The sequence below is a fragment of the Paroedura picta genome, chromosome 7 (genome assembly GCF_049243985.1).
Source record: "Paroedura picta isolate Pp20150507F chromosome 7, Ppicta_v3.0, whole genome shotgun sequence".
In the NCBI taxonomy this organism is placed as follows: domain Eukaryota; kingdom Metazoa; phylum Chordata; class Lepidosauria; order Squamata; family Gekkonidae; genus Paroedura; species Paroedura picta.
The window spans coordinates 17,622,715-17,639,666 of NC_135375.1; the positions used below are offsets into that span (position 1 = coordinate 17,622,715).

At 48.1% G+C, this 16,952-nt stretch overlaps 1 protein-coding gene across 1 annotated transcript in view; it reads left to right on the forward strand.

Annotated features, from left to right (window-relative positions):
* Positions 1-749: 749 nt before the first annotated feature.
* Positions 750-16,952, forward strand: part of NEDD4L (NEDD4 like E3 ubiquitin protein ligase) — a 312,252-nt gene continuing 296,049 nt past the window's right edge. The window contains exon 1 of the mRNA XM_077346870.1: positions 750-1,190. Within this exon, the coding sequence (XP_077202985.1) occupies positions 1,143-1,190 (48 nt within the window). The 5' untranslated portion in view covers positions 750-1,142. The remainder of the gene's footprint in view (positions 1,191-16,952) is intronic.

Consider the following 16,952-nt stretch of genomic DNA (forward strand, 5'->3'; position numbering starts at 1 on the left):
GCGTTGGCCGCTGAGAGGCGCCTGCAGCTCTGCAAAGTGATTAGTAAAAGAAGGATGGGCGGAGGGGATGTGGTTGTATCCTTTTGTGCGGGCCCCACGACTCGTGGGTGGCTGTGAGTAAATAAAGGCTACTCGTCGACTCGGATTTTATTCATTGAAAAAGCCCCATCCGTGGCTCAAACCACCCAGATTGCAAAGGCACGCTGGGGCCGGCGAGGTCCAGGCATTGCTACCTGGTGACAAAAATGCAGCCAGAGTCTTTGCCTCTTTGCAAACATAGATTCAAATGAGTAGCCGTGTTGGTCTGAAGTAGCACAATAAAATCAGGGTCTAGTAGCCCCTTTAAGACCAATAAAGATTTATTCAAGGCATAAGTGCTTGCACTCGAAAGCTCACGCCTTGAATAAATCTTTGTTGGTCTTAAAGGGGCTAGTGGACCCTGATTTCTTTGCAAGCATGTTTCTTTCCTCCCCCTCTTCTCCCCTCTTCCCTCCCTCCAAGCCAGGGGCTTCTGTCTTTCTTTTGCACCATCCTCCAGGGACCCCTCCTCGCTTTCCCCCTTTGCTTCCGAAATAAAGAGAAATCAGAGGAGGGCTGCGGGGTTGAGAGAGAGCGCAAGAGAACTCCTGCAAGTCAACCTAACCGGCTACCTTCCGGCGAGCCCCGCCCCTCATCCCTGATAGCCATTGCGATTGGCGGCGGGTAATTGGTCCCGCCCGCGGCTTTACCTCCCCTGCCCCGCCCCTCCCTCCCTCTAATGCTGGGCTCCGAAGGGGCGGCTCGCGAGAGTCCGCGCGGGGCAGCCTGTGGGCATCGCCGCTGGCAGAGAGACGCCGTCTGCTCGGCACCGCGGGGCTGCAGGTTCGAATCCCCGCCGCCGCCCGGAGGGACGCGCTTCCGCAGCCGCGCCCGTGCAAAGCCTCCCCGTCGTTTCCTTCCTGGGGGGGGGGGGCGAAGCGCGAAGGGGGTCCCCGCCTTCCTCCCCTGGATTGTAGGCGCCGTTTGCGCCGGGTCTTGCCCCGGAGGGGGGTCGCCGCCTCCTGCTGCTGCTGCTGCTCCGGCGCTGCCTGGGACGCCTCCGCTGCTCGCTGCCGCCTTCCGCTGCTGGCCCGAGGGACGCCCTCTCCGCAGGCTCGGGCTCCATGGCGACCGGGGTGGTGGAGCCGGTCTACGGGCTGTCGGAGGAAGAAGTAAGTGGGGCTCTTTGTGCGGGCGGGCGGGCGGCTCTTTGTCCCTCTCGAGCGTTCCGCTTTGCAGAGCAGGTCAGTCGCCGTCTGTCCGCCTCCCCCGCTGTCATTCGGGGGGCTCCGTCTGTGGCTAGGCGCAGAGTGTGGGGGGGGCAAGGTGGGAAGCCCCTGGCCGCCCCCGCCCCGGTGCAGACCCCTTTGTGCCCAGACTCCCTCCCGCGCCCCCTTCTTCTTGCTGCTCGCCTCCGCCTTGGGGCGGGGAGGGCTCCGTCGGGGCTGGGGCTGGGTCCGGGGGCCTGAGTCTCGCCCTCACCCCCGGCCGTCCTTTCCACCCCGCCCCGTTTACCTGCCTGCCTGCCGTGCCAAGCCCGGGCTTGAACCCAGGGGAGCTGCGCAAGGGGGAATGATGGGGTAAGTGGGGGGAAGGTGAGCAGGGTTTGGGGGGGCACCCAAGTGAATGGCCGGAGGGACCCCTCTCCTGCCCTCGCCTGCAGAAAGAGGCACGGCCCTGGATGCTTCCTACGGAGTTGGGCATCGGGGAGGGGCTGGGGGAGGATTGGCCCCCTGGTGTTGGCATCAGCCCCAGGAAGATGGATGGGCTTGGTTGGGAGGCTCGCTGGGGGGGAAGCGAATGGCATGGCTCTTTCTCTCTCTCTCTCTCTCTCTGCACAACACATTCAGAACATGACGCTCCACCCAGGTTCCTGGAAGGATTGTGACCCGTGATGTTCGGAAGCGCCTGCTGTCTTTTTTTCTTTTCTGACCAAGGATGGGGGTAGCGGGAGGCCGGAGTCTGGCTTTTGAGACACGGAGAATCGAGAGCCAAATTCCCCGCATCTCCATCCTTTTCTGAAGTGGAGACCAGCCTGGGGAGGAAGGAGCACCCACTGCTGTGGTTGTGGGGACTGGCCTGCAAAGTGGTTGGCGATGGAAGTGTATGAGATACGAGCATCTCCACCAGCAGCCCCTCCTCCCGCTCTGTCCTGTTACTTCGGTCTGCTGTTTATAAGCTTTTGCTTTAAAAAATGCACCCTGGGACAGATTGGCTATTCCCCCAGAGGGGGAGGGAGGATCTTTGCTGGATCCCGGAGAGCCCCCGATGCAAGCTTCTTAAATCACTGCTCAGCAAGCAGCGTGCCAGGAGGGGGGAGGCCGGCCCAGAGGCCCAGAACATAACTGGCAGCAAGCAAGAAGCATGAGCCAAGTGGGTAGGAGAGGTTATCCTTGCTACAGTGTGCGCCTGCATCCATTTGTGCTTGTGCAGAAAACATGGAAGCGATTGCCCAGTTCAGGGGGCTCTTTGCTAATCAATACAGTAGACTTTGAGAGACCTTTCTTTGAACGCCTCCTTCTGGCTTACCTTTTCAGTAGTATTGGTGGAGAGGGGAAAAAAAAGAGAGACTTGGTTATTGGCAAAACAGCTGTCGGTGTTTCCCCGGGCTCAGCTGTCTGCAGAACATATGCCGCTCATGGTTCGATGCAGTCACAGAGCTGGTGGAGATACTTCGGGTTAGGGACTGGACAGTGGAGGTGCTCTTCCTGTGAAGGACAGGACTGTGGAGCGGATTTGTAAAGGTGTTTCCAAATACTCGTATGAAGACTGAAATGCTGATATTTCGCAGGTTTGGTAACCGTGGGGGACAGAATCTTTTCATGTGACATGTCCCTGGATTTATCCTGATAGGTTCAGGATCACTTGGACAGTTGTGTAGTTAGGGAAGCTGATTTTGTTGAAAAGAGCATATTATTATTATTACTACTACTAGTATTATTACTATTACTACTACTACTATTATCACTATTATCACTATTATTATCACTATTATTATCACTATTATTATCACTATTATTATCACTATTATTATCACTATTATTATTATCACTATTACTATTATTATTATTATTATTATGCCACCCCTCCTCGCAAGTGCGCTCGGGGCAGTTCACAGCATATAATATGTAACACAATAAAACAATTAAAAATACTGTTCACACAGAAATATACCGCAATACGTCAGGTTAAAACACAATTTAAAAACCAATCCCACCTCTTCCCCCCCCCCCCAGGGTACCCAGAGTGCAGTAAAAAATACCGGGGGGGGGGCAAGGAGGGGGAGGCCTGTTTATTTCCAGTTCGTTTTGACGCCCTGCAAAACTATGACAATTCTGTTGGGACCCAAATCTTAATTGGCAACTCTTTCCACCTGGTTGGGGCCAGGCCTCAAAAGGCCCTAACTCTAATCAAGATCAGGTGAATTTCTTTTAGAGTCAGGGATAACCAGGACCAGGTTATTATGGCCATGGTAGGTAGGTAATATATGGATAGAGGATAAGAGGGTGATACGGGAAGTGAATATACTCGAAGCTTAATACTTGAATGTCTGTTTCTGCCCTGCATACAGCAGTTGAATAAGTTCTAGAGAGCAGAAACAAGTCAGATATGGCGGAGGTGGGTACCAGTTGGTCATGTTCCAGAAGGGACTGGCTAACTTCCTGTTTTAAAAGGAATCTAATCACGAAAAACATCTGGGTGGTGGTGGGGGGGGGTGGCCCATTGCTATTTGAGAAACAAATTCAGGCCATGGTGGTTTTCCCATCTTGATCCTCCCTATTAGAGTCAGACTGATCTGTGCTACTGTTAGGTGGCAAAGATTGAAGTCTGAGTCCAATGACATTGTTAAGACTAACCGAGTTCGATTCAAGGTATACATTTTTGTGCGCATGCACACTTTCTCAGGAACTTTGTCTCTGAAGAAGTTTACTGTGAAACAGGTGTGCATGTTCACAAAAGCTTGCACCTTCAATTAAACTTTCTTGGTCTTTGCTCTGCTCCGGTTAGGCCTCACTTGGAGTCCAGTTTTGGGCACTGCAGTTGAAGAGGGATGTAGTCAAACTGGAGCGTGTCCAGAGAAGGGCAGCAAAGATGGCGAGGGGTTTGGAGACCAAGACGTATGAGGAAAGGTTGGGGAAGCTTGGTCTGTTTAGGCTGGAGAGGAGACGAGTGAGAGGGGATCTGATAGCCATCCTCAAGTATGCTATATAGAGGATGGAGCAGAGTTGTTCTTTCTTGCCCCGGAGGGATGGACCAGAACCAATGGGATGAAATTAACTCAAAATAAATTCCATCTCCACATCTGGAAGAAGTTCCTGACAGAGCGGCTTCTCAGTGGAACAGGCTTCCTCGGGAGGTGGTGAGTTCTCCATCTTTGGAATTTTTAAAACAGAAGCTGGATAGCCATCTGACGGAGAGGCTGATTCTGTGAAGATTCAAGGGGGTGGCAGGTTACAGTGGATGATAGGGTTGTGAGTGTCCTGTATAGTGCAGAGGGTTGGACTCCTGTATAGTGCAGGGGGTTGAGAACCACTGGCATAAATGAATATATCTCTGGGGTTTTTGCCACGAGGCGTTAAAAACTGTCTATGGCAGTGGTCCCCAACCTTTTTATCACCAGGGACCGGTCAACGCTTTACAATTTTACTGAGGCCCGGGGGGGAGGGTAGTCTTTTGCCAAGGGACGTCACCACCGCTGCCTGAGCCCCTGCTCTTCTTGCTTTCTCACCGGCACCCCTGACTCCCCGCTGCCCACTTGGGGGCGCTGCCAGCAGCAGCTGCGCAGTGCCACACCGAGGGGGAGCCCCAGCCATGGCGGCCGCTGGAGAGCACCAAAGGTGAGCCGACGGCAGAGTGGCAGGGCAGCCCCCGAGGCAGCAGCCGGGGAGGAAGACGAGGAGGAGCTGCGGCCCGGTGCTGACTGATCTATGGACTGGTCCCGGTCCCCAAACCGGGGGTTGGGGACCACTGGACTAGATGACCCAGGAAGTCCCTGGACTCACACTTCGTTCTGCTGCTTCAGACCAACATGGCTACCCATTTGAATTTAAATTGAATGCTACTTATGTGGGGCTGCCATTGAGGATGAATTTTAAGCATCGACTTACCACTTAATTTCTATTACCACTTCAAGTCCTTCATGGCCTGAGATACATGTATCTGAAGAAATCTCTTTCCTGTTGTGCACCTTGAGTCCAAAGAGATAGACCTATTTTAAATGACTGAATTTCAAAAAATATACTGGTGTGTCTTTCAGCTGCTATATAACCAATTTCCTTTAGCTCTTTAGTCATCTTGGGTAGTCTGATGTTCTCAATTCCTGCTTCAGTATAATAAAAGAACCATTCTGGACTCGGTTTGACAGATTCTTGTCTTTTTAACCACCACCACCCCCAGCTTTTTTTTTTCTTTTCAGAGAACATTTTACTGGTGTTTGGGTAGATATTGGACTAACAAAATGGTGGGTTGGTTAAAAAGTATTTTAAACAGTTGGTATGTTTGATGATTGATGATTTTTGATGATCTTTGATGATTTGGAGCTTGGTTATGTTTTAATGTTAGCATAATTTCAAATGCTTAAACTATGACTGGCCTTTATTTACTGTTAGCGGTCTTTCCTAAGCTTCACCAGAAAGGCAGGATAGAGGCATGGTAACAGTAGATAAAACGAAGTTTTTGATAACAAGCGTAGCTAATTTTGCTCTTTTTTCCCCCAGAGATGAGTGAGTTCATTTTCAAATAACATGCATGGAATTTAAAGTCTGTCTCTCTTGTTAAGAATATATTTAAAAATCTTGTATTGGGTTATTTTAGGGACCAGAACCCTTTAGATAGACTATTCTTGGCTTGAGCCTAGTAGAATTGTAGATAAACATTTTTGAGAGACGTCGGTAACTGATTGCTTGTTATTTTTCAACTTCCGTGTGAGCAAAACAGTGGGGAACAAATTGTGCTTGCTGTGGTGACAGAAAGCATTTCAGGGGCCGAAACAAAAGTGGTAAAAACTTCTTATTCTCCCCCTGAGCTGCTGCAGGTGTGCTCGGTCAAACAGTACAACCCTAATCGTGCATTCCAGGAACCAAGCCCCATTACCTAGATGTGAATAAGATTTGGTATAGATTTGTTTAGGATTGTTCTCCAGTTGTGCAGAACTTCCTTCCTAGAGAGCAGGCAATGAACGTTGTCCGGGCTTGGAAAGACTCCATGCTGCTGCATTTTCAGCTCCAGCGTGCAGGCTGTCAAAGTGCAAACCTTTCAAGCTCCTGAAATTGCAGCCAGCTAGCACGAGACTGGAGAAACTTGGTCTCCTCCCCCTTCCCCAGTCCCTTGAAGACAGATGTGAAACTCAGCCAGAGCTTTTTTGCTTACATAAAATTCCACTCTGTGCTCTTCTGCCTCTGGAGCCTTGCTCTGTGCATAAATTCCTTTCATCAGCTTCTTATGTCTCGTGTCCCTTGGGCCAAGTTAGCTTCAGGTGTTGCTGCTGTACCTGAGAATCCCATTGTAAGGCCTCGGCCAGATTCTGTGACTTTTTTATTAGCTGTTCCAGATTCTGTGACTTTCATTATTAGCTGTAATGAAAACAGCAGTAGATTAAAAGAACAAATGGAGCTGGAGCATGGCCAAAAACCGAGCATGGACAGTATCGTGACTTAAGGCTTGGGAAGCCCTCGGTTCGAATCTTGCCTCTGCCATGGATACCTTCAGGAAGCCACTCTGAATATGAATAGCGATAAGGAGCAATTACTTGTTGACCTATATATTTACATTATTTACTTGTTTTATTGTTAGCTTTATAGACTGCTCCTCCCTGTCTGCAGGCTCAGAGTCGTTCACGGGCGGCATTTAAACATATACAACCATTGTAAAATCACACTTAATGATGGTTACACAATAATGTTTGTGAAACACTTTGTCCTCTTAAAGCACAGTACAGATGTTTAATATGCAGCACATCTCAGGAAGGGTCTGTATATTTACTTCCTTTGTAGTCGGCCTCTCTCCTTGCTGGGAACCCAGGGTGGCTCATGTAGTTCTCTTCTCCTCCATGTTGTCCTCACAACAATGACCCTGTGAGGTAGGCTAGGTTGGGTGTGAGTGACAGGCCCAAGGTCTCAGCAAGCTTTCCTGCCAGAGCTGGGATGGAAACCTGGTTTTGCCAAATCCTAATTTGAAACTCTTAACTGCTCTATCACATTGGCTCTGGGAGAGCTCCCAAGCCAGGGGTATATTGTGAGACTGAAAAATATGGCATATTTAGGATTGAATCATAGAGTTGGAAGGGACCTCCTGGGTCATCTAGTCCAACCCCCTGCACTATACAGGACACTCACATCCCTATCGCTCATCCACTGTAACCTGCCACCCCCTTGAGCCTTCACAGAATCAGCCTTTCCGTCAGATGGCTATCCAGCCTCTGTTTAAAAATTTCCAAAGATGGAGAACCCATCATGTCCCGAGGAAGCCTGTTCCACTGAGAAACCACTCTGTCAGGAAATTCTTCCTGATGTTTAGATGGAATTTCTTTTGGATTCATTTCATCCCATTGGTTCTGGTCCGTCCCGGAACCAATTGCCAGGCATTTCCTGGAATTTCCCCCCATCCAAAACATTTGGGGGCATGTACACCAGCATCACCTCACTGTGCAATGTCACTTCCAACAACAAAAGCCTGAAATTGCATCATGACACTTAGCGTCACTCCAGGATTTACACAACCATAGAATTTCAGGTAAAACTATTTTTGCCGAAAGCTTGTTTACGCCAGGTACAAGTCAGTGACTTCACCTAGCTGCCAACCTAGAAGAGAAAGAAGATTGGAATGAGCAACATCTGGGCAGCTGCTCTTTTCAGTAGGTAGTTTTATGGAACTGCAGTTGAGATGGTGGCTCCGTTCCTTCAGAGAAGCCTGTGGGGAAAACGTGGCTTTCACACATTTCGAGTTCGTTTGTTTTGGGGAACCTCAAGAGATAGGAGGACTTTTCCTGGTTAGATCTGGAATGGCTTCTTAATTGTACCACTTGGGAGATGGCAAACAAGCGGTTTCTAGTTTGGCAATGGGGTGGGAAGAGGGAAAGAACCTGAATTGGCTCAGGGATCTCCAGCTACATCCTTCAGGCTCCGAGAACCCCCAGAAGTGGTGCAATTGAGCAGAATATGGTTGGGAAGCAGAGCTGTGGACATGCCCTCTCCCCCTCCCGGCCCATTATTGGCCGGGGTGGTGGTGGTGGTTCAGCATGACCATATAGGGTCATATCACCCGATAAAAGTTTACAAAGTTTGAAACTATCTATTAAAAATTAATTCCCACCCATTCAGGAAACCCTTCCAGGGCCGTCAAAAAACCCCAGGGTTTCAGGAAATCCTGACTGAGAAAATGAACCACCCCGAATCGGCTGTGGTTCACAGTATATAAGTATAATAATAATAAATAATAAAATAAATAAAAGTAAGGTTTTCAGCAAAAGATCCTGAGAGGTAGCTTGACGTTGCCTTCTCCAGTATTTAGACCTTGGGCTTCCTTCAGTGGTCACTTGGTCAAATACTAACCAGAGCCATCTCTGCTAACTTCCAAGATTTGACAAGATCAAAGTAGCCCATGTCAGGGTTGAAGGCCTTCTTAAAGTTGCGTTATAGAAAGGGAAATGACGGAGGTGAACAGCATTTATCGTATGGTAGAATTATACACCGGAAGCAGTAGGTACAATAATTGTGCAGACAGAATGGGCAACCCCCTACATTCCTATGTTTTCCTCCCATTCAGTTGCAGCTGGGGAGAATACAAAGAGCTCCATCACAAACAGCTGCTACTAACCCTTTGGCAAACCTTGGCCAGCCTTACACCAGCATACTAAATGCATGTTTATTACTCATTTTGAGACCTTGTTTTTGAGATCTTGTAGATGCCATTCCCTAATAAAGGATTATTAACTAACACAAAAAGAAGATTCAGGTGGGTCGCTGTGGTCCTCTGAAGCAGAGTTCAGTGGCATCTTTAAGAGCAGCATGCATGCTTTGTCAGGTACACCGTAATGCACCAAATATGTTATCTCACGTACTTGCAGAACGGCCCAGGTTTGCACAATTTTGCCACTCCTTAGGTAACTACTTGATGAAATCAAAATGTTTCTTTGCAGATGAGAAACACTGGATAAATGTCATATTGGATGACAGGGATCCAACCTTTTTAAATAACAGCTACAGAGAGCTAGTTTGGTGTAGTGGTTAGGAGTGCGGACTTCTAATCTGGCATGCCGGGTTCGATTCTGCGCTCCCCCCACATGCAGCCAGCTGGGTGACCTTGGGCTCGCCACGGCACTGATAAAACTGTTCTGACCGAGCAGTGATATCAGGGCTCTCTCAGCCTCACCCACCCCACAGGGTGTCTGTTGTGGGGAGAGGAATGGGAAGGCGACTGTAAGCCGCTTTGAGCCTCCTTCGGGTAGGGAAAAGCGGCATATAAGAACCAACTCTTCTTCTTCTTACTGTTTTTTGTTTACATCCTGTTTCTTTATCCAACCGTCTACTTAAAATCCTCTTTTGTTAACTATGTTATGCCAATAAAGGGACTCTGACTCTGATACAGTGAAGTGGAATATCCTCAATCGTTACATATAGGTAGAGAGAGGGCAGTTCGTTGGGAAGGGGGTGTTAAGGAAGGGCAGGTTAGAGTGAAGATGCCTAAGAGTAAATAGCTGAGATTGGACTAAGGCAGTACTCGAGACCTGTGAATTGCCTTAAAGCAGCATATAAATGCAGGAGTTAACAAACACACATCCGATGTCAGCCCAAAGGTCAACAAAGCACAACGCATGAGCAGAAACGGGATATGTCCAGACGTACCCTCCTTCAGGTGGGAACAGATTTCCTTAAATTTTACATAGAGGTGTGGGGGGGTTGCTAGGAGTGGCTGATTAGAACAAAGTTGCATACATAACCGAGCAGTGAATAAAGCTAAGCTGGACAAAATTTGAGTCCAGGACCACTATTAAGCCCAACCAAGTTTTCTTCTAGGTGTGAGCTTTTGTGTGCATGCATGGTTCCTCAGACAATGAGATGGGGATCATCCAAGAAAAAGGAGAGCAGGAAATCAGTCAATGGCATCATGACGGTATCCAGCAAATATGTGGTATAATAATGAAGATGTTAGTCACCAACAAAAAATGCCTTGCTGGAATAACAGAGTTCCTAAGTCCTTTGGGATCAGTTAGATATCTTCATGATGCATCTTCACGATGTGGAGGAGGAGTGAGGCACCAAACCCGGTTCCCCAGATTAGAGTCCACTGCTCTAACCGCAGCACCGCACTGTCTTTCACCAGATAGATGTGAGTTCCAATATTTTTCGTTTGGAAAACTGGTGACCAGCAGAAGCAGAACAGTTTTTTCTCTGCTGTGGCAAGGTGGGTGGTGCCTCAAGTTCCTAGCAATGTCGTCCTGAGCAAAGTTACACCCTCCTAAGCTCATGGATTTGGAAGGCTGTAATTCTCCTCAGGGTTTCCCTGTTAGAGACCCAGAATTCTTTGCTCCTGTTGATAAGGGTGTGTTTTCTGAGATAAGAACCTCCCTCGGAGAACCATTTCTTAATCCTACTTGTGTATAAACAAGACATTCCAAAGTGTTTCTGCCACATTCCACTTCTTGATTGTCGAGCCAAAGCAAAAACACCCAGACAAGGTGTGAAGGACATACAGCTGAGGTGAATTCATGGGCTTCTCTTCAGGGAAAGCCCGGTGATGTAAACGTGTGGTTTTTCACTCTTCCTGTCATCAGGTGAAGCCTTGCCACGTTTGTTTTGCCTGAGGAGGAACCTGCGCATCTGAAATAGAATCCCCATGCGCTGCAGGGAGCTTCAGGATTCTCGCCAGGCCTATAGATAGAGACCTTACAATCCACCTGTGAATCTTTGAAGGCTGTGCTGTGTAGAGGACACCTCAACCACTATTGGAGATTTCACCACCTAGGAAGTCCTACTAACCTCCAAGGAAACTTGGGTGTCAGTGTGGTGTAGTGGTGTTGAAATAGATCAGGAGGTGCAGGTTCAAATCCTCACTCTGCCGTGAAAGATTGATGAGCGACCTTTGGCTCGTTCCAGCATATCCACCTAACCTACCATATGTTGCTTATTTGGTTTATTTTAAATATATTTTTATGCTGCCTTTCCACCCAAACAATGACCCTGAAGCAGCTGGTGTCAAAACATCGAAACAGAGGAGGGGAAAACAATGTTGTATGCAGCTTAGTGTCTCTACGGGGAGAAAAAGTGAGGTATAAATTTCCAACTAAATCTATTTTGTGTGAAGAAAAGGCAGGTTGAACCAGCGGTAGTTTACAGGTGAGCTTTTGGGGACTACGGATTTCTCAGTATTTTTCCAGAAGAAATTGGATGCGTTTACATTTTGGAGCATGTGCCAGGAGTCAAATTGGTACTGGCCGCAACAGACTCCCTTTCTTATCGGACTTTGCTTGGCTAGCTCTGTACAATAGGTGTACACTGCCCTTCCTAGGAACAGCAAAGACTTGTGTGTGCTTGAAAGGCAAACAACAGTCACAAAAACTCGTTGTTCTGCTGCAACAGACGGACATGGCTGCCCGGCTGGAATCTGGCATTTGTCCGGGACAGGGGTGGAGATGGCAAAGGTGAAGCCACAGGCCTAGGTGAGGGAGGAGGCACGGATGATAGTGGAAGACAGCTTGGGACCTGTTTTCTTATCTGCGCCGAACTTGTATTTGGGGTCTGGTTGCTGGGGCTGCAAGGATGAAGAAAAATTATTCAGTGCCTCTCTGCATCGGAAGAATGAGATTGGAATCCTGTAGCACCTTAGAGACAAGGTTTTTCAGATGTACCAAGGGTGGCCAAACTGGCTCTCCAGATGTCCATGGACTACATTTCCCATGAGCCCCTGTCAGCAAGGGCATATGGAGAGCCACAGTTTGGCCACCCCTGGATGCAGTCTTCAGAGTCGGAGGTCTCTGTTGGTTAACACATCCTGGGTTGCCATGTTTGTGTATTCTGGGCCAAAAATAAAGTGTCAGTGAGGGTTGACATATTAGGTGGGGGGTCCCCACTGCCAGGCCATATCCCCAGCTGCTGATCAAGTGGCCAACGGGCGGGGCGGGGTACAAAGATTAAGCCTTCTCCCCGGTGTTTTATGGGAAGTGATGCCATCACACCAGTGTCCTCTGGGCGACACTTTGATATTTGGGCAAAAACTCTATGGTAGAAGCCAGTTCTGCCATAGAGTTTTGTCCCAAGTACCAGAGTGTCACTTGAACATCACTGACTTGATGACGTCTTTTTCTATGCAACACCAGAAATGAGGCCTTTTCCTCCTTATAAGTCTCCCCATCCCTTGCTGGTTGCTAGGAGGTATCCTGCAACTCTAGTCTATTTCTGTATGTGTGGAAACAGTAGATTATAGGGGCGTCTTCTTTGGGTGAACATATAATTGGGCCCCCTGGTCCAATCATTTTGACACCTGGGGGTTCTTTTGAGGAGAGGGCCCAGAAACTATGAACCAAATTTGGAACCTGTAGTTCAAACCCTTCCTCCACCAAACCACTGAATAGACTCTGCCTAGACGTGACATTGAGTGTAATTGCTCCATAGGATATAAGGGAGCCAAAAATATTCTTTATTCCTGAAGTTTGCCGAATACTAATACCGGTATTGATATTCATGAATATCAGCAGATAACAATATTTTGGGGAGTCCATTATACCTGAACCTAAAAAAATACAGTTTTTCTCCCCCCCCCCCCCGGACATATCTACTAAGGTCCTTCTGCAGTTAGTACAGTAGTTATGCTGAAGTCTTCCTCCCTCCTCCTCTCTCTGTTATGAGCAGTAACTTGCTGGCTACTCAGTGTAGTGCAGGGCTCCTCATCCCTTTTGAGCCTGTGGACAGCTTTGGAATTTTATAGGGGATGGTGAATATCCCCCCCCCCCCAAACCGGCTGCTATAAAAGCCAGAAACAAATGCCGTAACCACCTCCAGCATGATATAGTGGTTAAGAACTGCAGCCTCTGATCTGGAGAATCGGGTTTGATTTCCAACTCCTCCACATGCAGCTAGCTGGGTGACCTTGGGCCAGTCACAGTTCTTTCAGAACTCTCTCAGTCCCACCTACCTCACAGGGTGCCTGTTGTGGGGAGAGGAAAGGGAAGGTGATTCTAAGCCACTCTGAGACTCCTTTGGGTAGAGAAAAGCAGCATATAAGAACCAACTCTTCTTCTTCAGTAATATCAGGGCTCTCTCAGCCTCACCCACCTCACAGGGTGTCTGTTGTGGGGAGAGGAAAGGGAAGGCGACTGTAAGCCGCTTTGAGACTCCTTCGGGTAGAGAAAAGCAGCATATAAGAACCAACTCTTCTTCTTAACAGTCTCCCTGATTCTCCAGTATCTACAGTTCTTGTGGCAGCCATGGAAGCCCATTTCATTGGAATGAGAGCAGCCAATACCGAGCCCTTCCTTGCAGTGGCCCAGCCTGGTTTCTGAAAGGCTTGGAGCATACCGAGGGAAACACTGTTGGGAGCCACGTTGGGGAACCCTAATACAGGGGCTAGAAGACCGAATTCAGATCCCCGGTCATCAAAAAGCAGACTGAGTGACCTGAGTGGTTGTGAAAATGCAATGCCCCCTGGATATGTAATCTGGATACTCCTTGAAGGACAGGCAGTTTGATGGGTCAATAGTATGCGCCGATACTGCCTGTCCTCTGAAAAGACCAGATCATGTCCAAAAAAAGATGATTTTATCAGCACTAAAATTGCCGTAATGAGAGTCCTGGCAGACAGACGCATTCAAGGCGCACATTTCAGCGATTGGCTTAATGTTCATTGCGGTTCTAGCAGCTGAGCTGTTTCGTCCTGGCCAGATTGAAAGCTTGCGTGTGTGTAGGCGGGGTGTGGAAGTCGCTCGGTTTATGATTCCCAGAATACGGTGGCTTTTTTTTCTTTTTTGGATGAAACATTATCATGCACAAGGCCGTGGCAGGGTGTCGGTGGGCGTGCTTGCAAAACCACAATGCAGAGGAGATGAGCCCGGGATTTGATGGCTTCTGTAGGCTCTTATTCCATGTGCAATCTTTGCTACCTCTGCGGGTGGAAGCAGGGGTTATAAGACTGAGAGCAGCAGCTCCAAGTAGAACGCAACTCTTATAAATCCGGCTCACCCATGAAGCAGCCTTCTGCTGATTGAGACAAGCAGTCCATCAGTGTCAGGAATGGTGCTCCAGGGTCTTGGGCTGAGGCCTTTCCCGTTGCGTGGTCCCCTTTATCTGGATTTGCTGGGGTTTGAATCAATCAAGGCAGAGGTTCTTCCACTGAGCCCCTCCCAAGCACACTGTTCCAGCCCACACAGTTCAGTTTACAATCCTGATAACGGTATGCCATGCATTTTGGACCCATATCATTGGCCAGTCTTTCTCAACTTTTTTACCGTTGAGAAACATTCTTCAGGCTTTGAGAAACCCCAGATGTGTGATCATGTAGAATATGGTTTGGAAGCAGAGCTGTGGACACGCCCACCCGGGCCCCTCCTATCTCTATTCCATTGGCCATTTGGGAAGGGCAGGCCAACACATATATGGTCGAATCACCGAATGAATGGTTAACCAATTTTAAAAATATATAAAACATTAATTAACTCCTACCCATGTGGGAGGACCCCTCCAGGGCTGTCAAGAAACCCCAAGGTTTCACGGAACCCTGGTTGAGAACGCCTGCCATAGGCCATAGCTGGTGCAGGCAGGAAATGCCCTGCAATATTTGGAGGTGCACATCTGGTTGCGGTAGGCGTAAACGGACACAAGGGGCAGTGTCTTCCACCGCAGGATGGTATTTCTTGCAGCATACTTTTGACAACATCTCATTCCATCTTGCCTAGAACAGTATGCAGTAAGTACACAGTAATCTGGTGATCCGCCAGCAACGGTCTCTTGGGGTGGCGGACCGTGAGTAAGTTGAAACGCGTCTGTAGTCTTTTCAGCAGTTCATTTAACCTGTATGCCTTCGCTTTGCAAACTGTGAAAGGCTCTGGGAGAACATTCCTGTGATGCGTTGTTTTGTTTCCATAGTGGCCGAGGCCTTGGGCTTTCACGTTCCTGCAGAGCTTGAAGCGGAATCCAGGAACCCGGAGCGTGTTCATGTCAGAAGGCCCTAGCAGAGGTCTCTGTCTGGTCCAACTCACTCAGAGTCTGGTCCAACTCACTCAGTATTGTCCACTGTGGCTGCCAGCAACTCTCTTACATGGAGATCTTTCCCATCCCCTACCACCTGTCTATTTATCTGCAGCTGCTGGGGTTTGAACCTGGGACCTTCTTGGTGTAATGGTTACGAGCAGCAGCTCCTAATCTGGCGAGCAGGGTTTGATTTCTCCGTTCTTCCAAATCAGGGGTAGTCAAACTGCGGCCCTCCAGATGTCCATGGACTACAGTTCCCATGAGCTCCTGCCAGCATTTACTGAGGCATTTGCTGGCAGGGGCTCATGGAAACTGTAGTCCATGGACATCTGGAGGGCTGTAGTTTGACTACCCCTGCTCCAAATGCATCCCTCTGGATGACTTTGGGCTCATCACGGCCCTATAATGCTGCTCTTAGATCAGTTCTTTCATAGCTCTCTAAGCCCCACCTACCTCACAAGGAAGGCAATTGCAAGCTGCTTTGAGACTCCTTTGGGCAGTGAAAGGGGGGTATAAAAACCAACTCTTCTTCTTCTGCATGCTAAACAGGTGCTTTGCCATTGTGCCACACTTTCTAGAAAACAGGAAAGTGATGCAACAAAATCTTGTTTGTTCTTGACCTGCAAAGCAGATTTCATATATCACAGTCGATTCCTAGGGATCAGTCTAAGGATCTCCCCCAAATTTATTTACACAGCAACAAACCACATATTGTTCCCTTCATAAGAACGCAAAGACAAGAGCAGACCAGTGGCCCATTGAGTCCACTATCCTGGTTCAGACATTGAGCGGCAGGTTGCTATCAGAAGGTGTCATAGTGGCAAAGACCTTCTCTTTCATGGTAGTCTTCATGCAGTGGGTCTCTTTATTCAACATGGTTTGTAGCCACTAATGGATCTCTTCTCCATGAATCTGTCCAATCCCCTCTTATTTAATTAATTACATTTGTATGCTGCCCTCCCCTAAGGCTCAGGGCAGTTCCCAGAGAACGTAACAGGACAATACGTTAAACTGACTGATTATAATATATAAAGATAACAATAGTAATAACAATAAATGCAAGATAACGTTCTAATCGTGAACATCTTCTAAGCTGGTGGTTGCCACTGTTATCCACTGGTGATGAATTCCTCAGGGATATAGTTGTTTGTAGAGTGAAGAACACATGATGTTGCCTGATTCTGCAGGGTCTCAGGCAGGGGTAGTCAAACTGCGGCCCTCCAGATGTCCATGGACTACAATTCTCAGGAGCCCCTGCCAAGATTTGCTGGGAATTGTAGTCCATGGACATCTGGAGGGCCGCAGTTTGACTACCCCTAGGTGTTCTGTATCAACTACTACCCAATTCTTAGATGGAGATGCCAGGGATTGAACCTGCAACCTTCTGCTCAGAGTCAAAACATTTTGCAGATTTATTTAAACATGGTATTTTTTTTTTTTTGCGTTTGTAACATTTATGGTATTGTTTTGGGAGGTCTGCCCCTTGAGGAAGCTTGCTGTGAGGCAAAATATGTGTTGGGCGTGAATTCTCCTTGAATGCTGTTTTGTTTATGAGAAGATAAAACAGCCAATCTTTATGTTACGTTTGACTGGCAAACTGTGTTCATTATGTTATCTGTCTCTGGATTATTTAGTACGGTATTATCTGTTGCGTAAATTTCTATTGGCTTGTTAAAGCCTATGCTGATGGTTCATATTGGTCTGTGTACTCATTGTATTGTTCGTTAATATATATACTTGTGGCAAGATACGCAG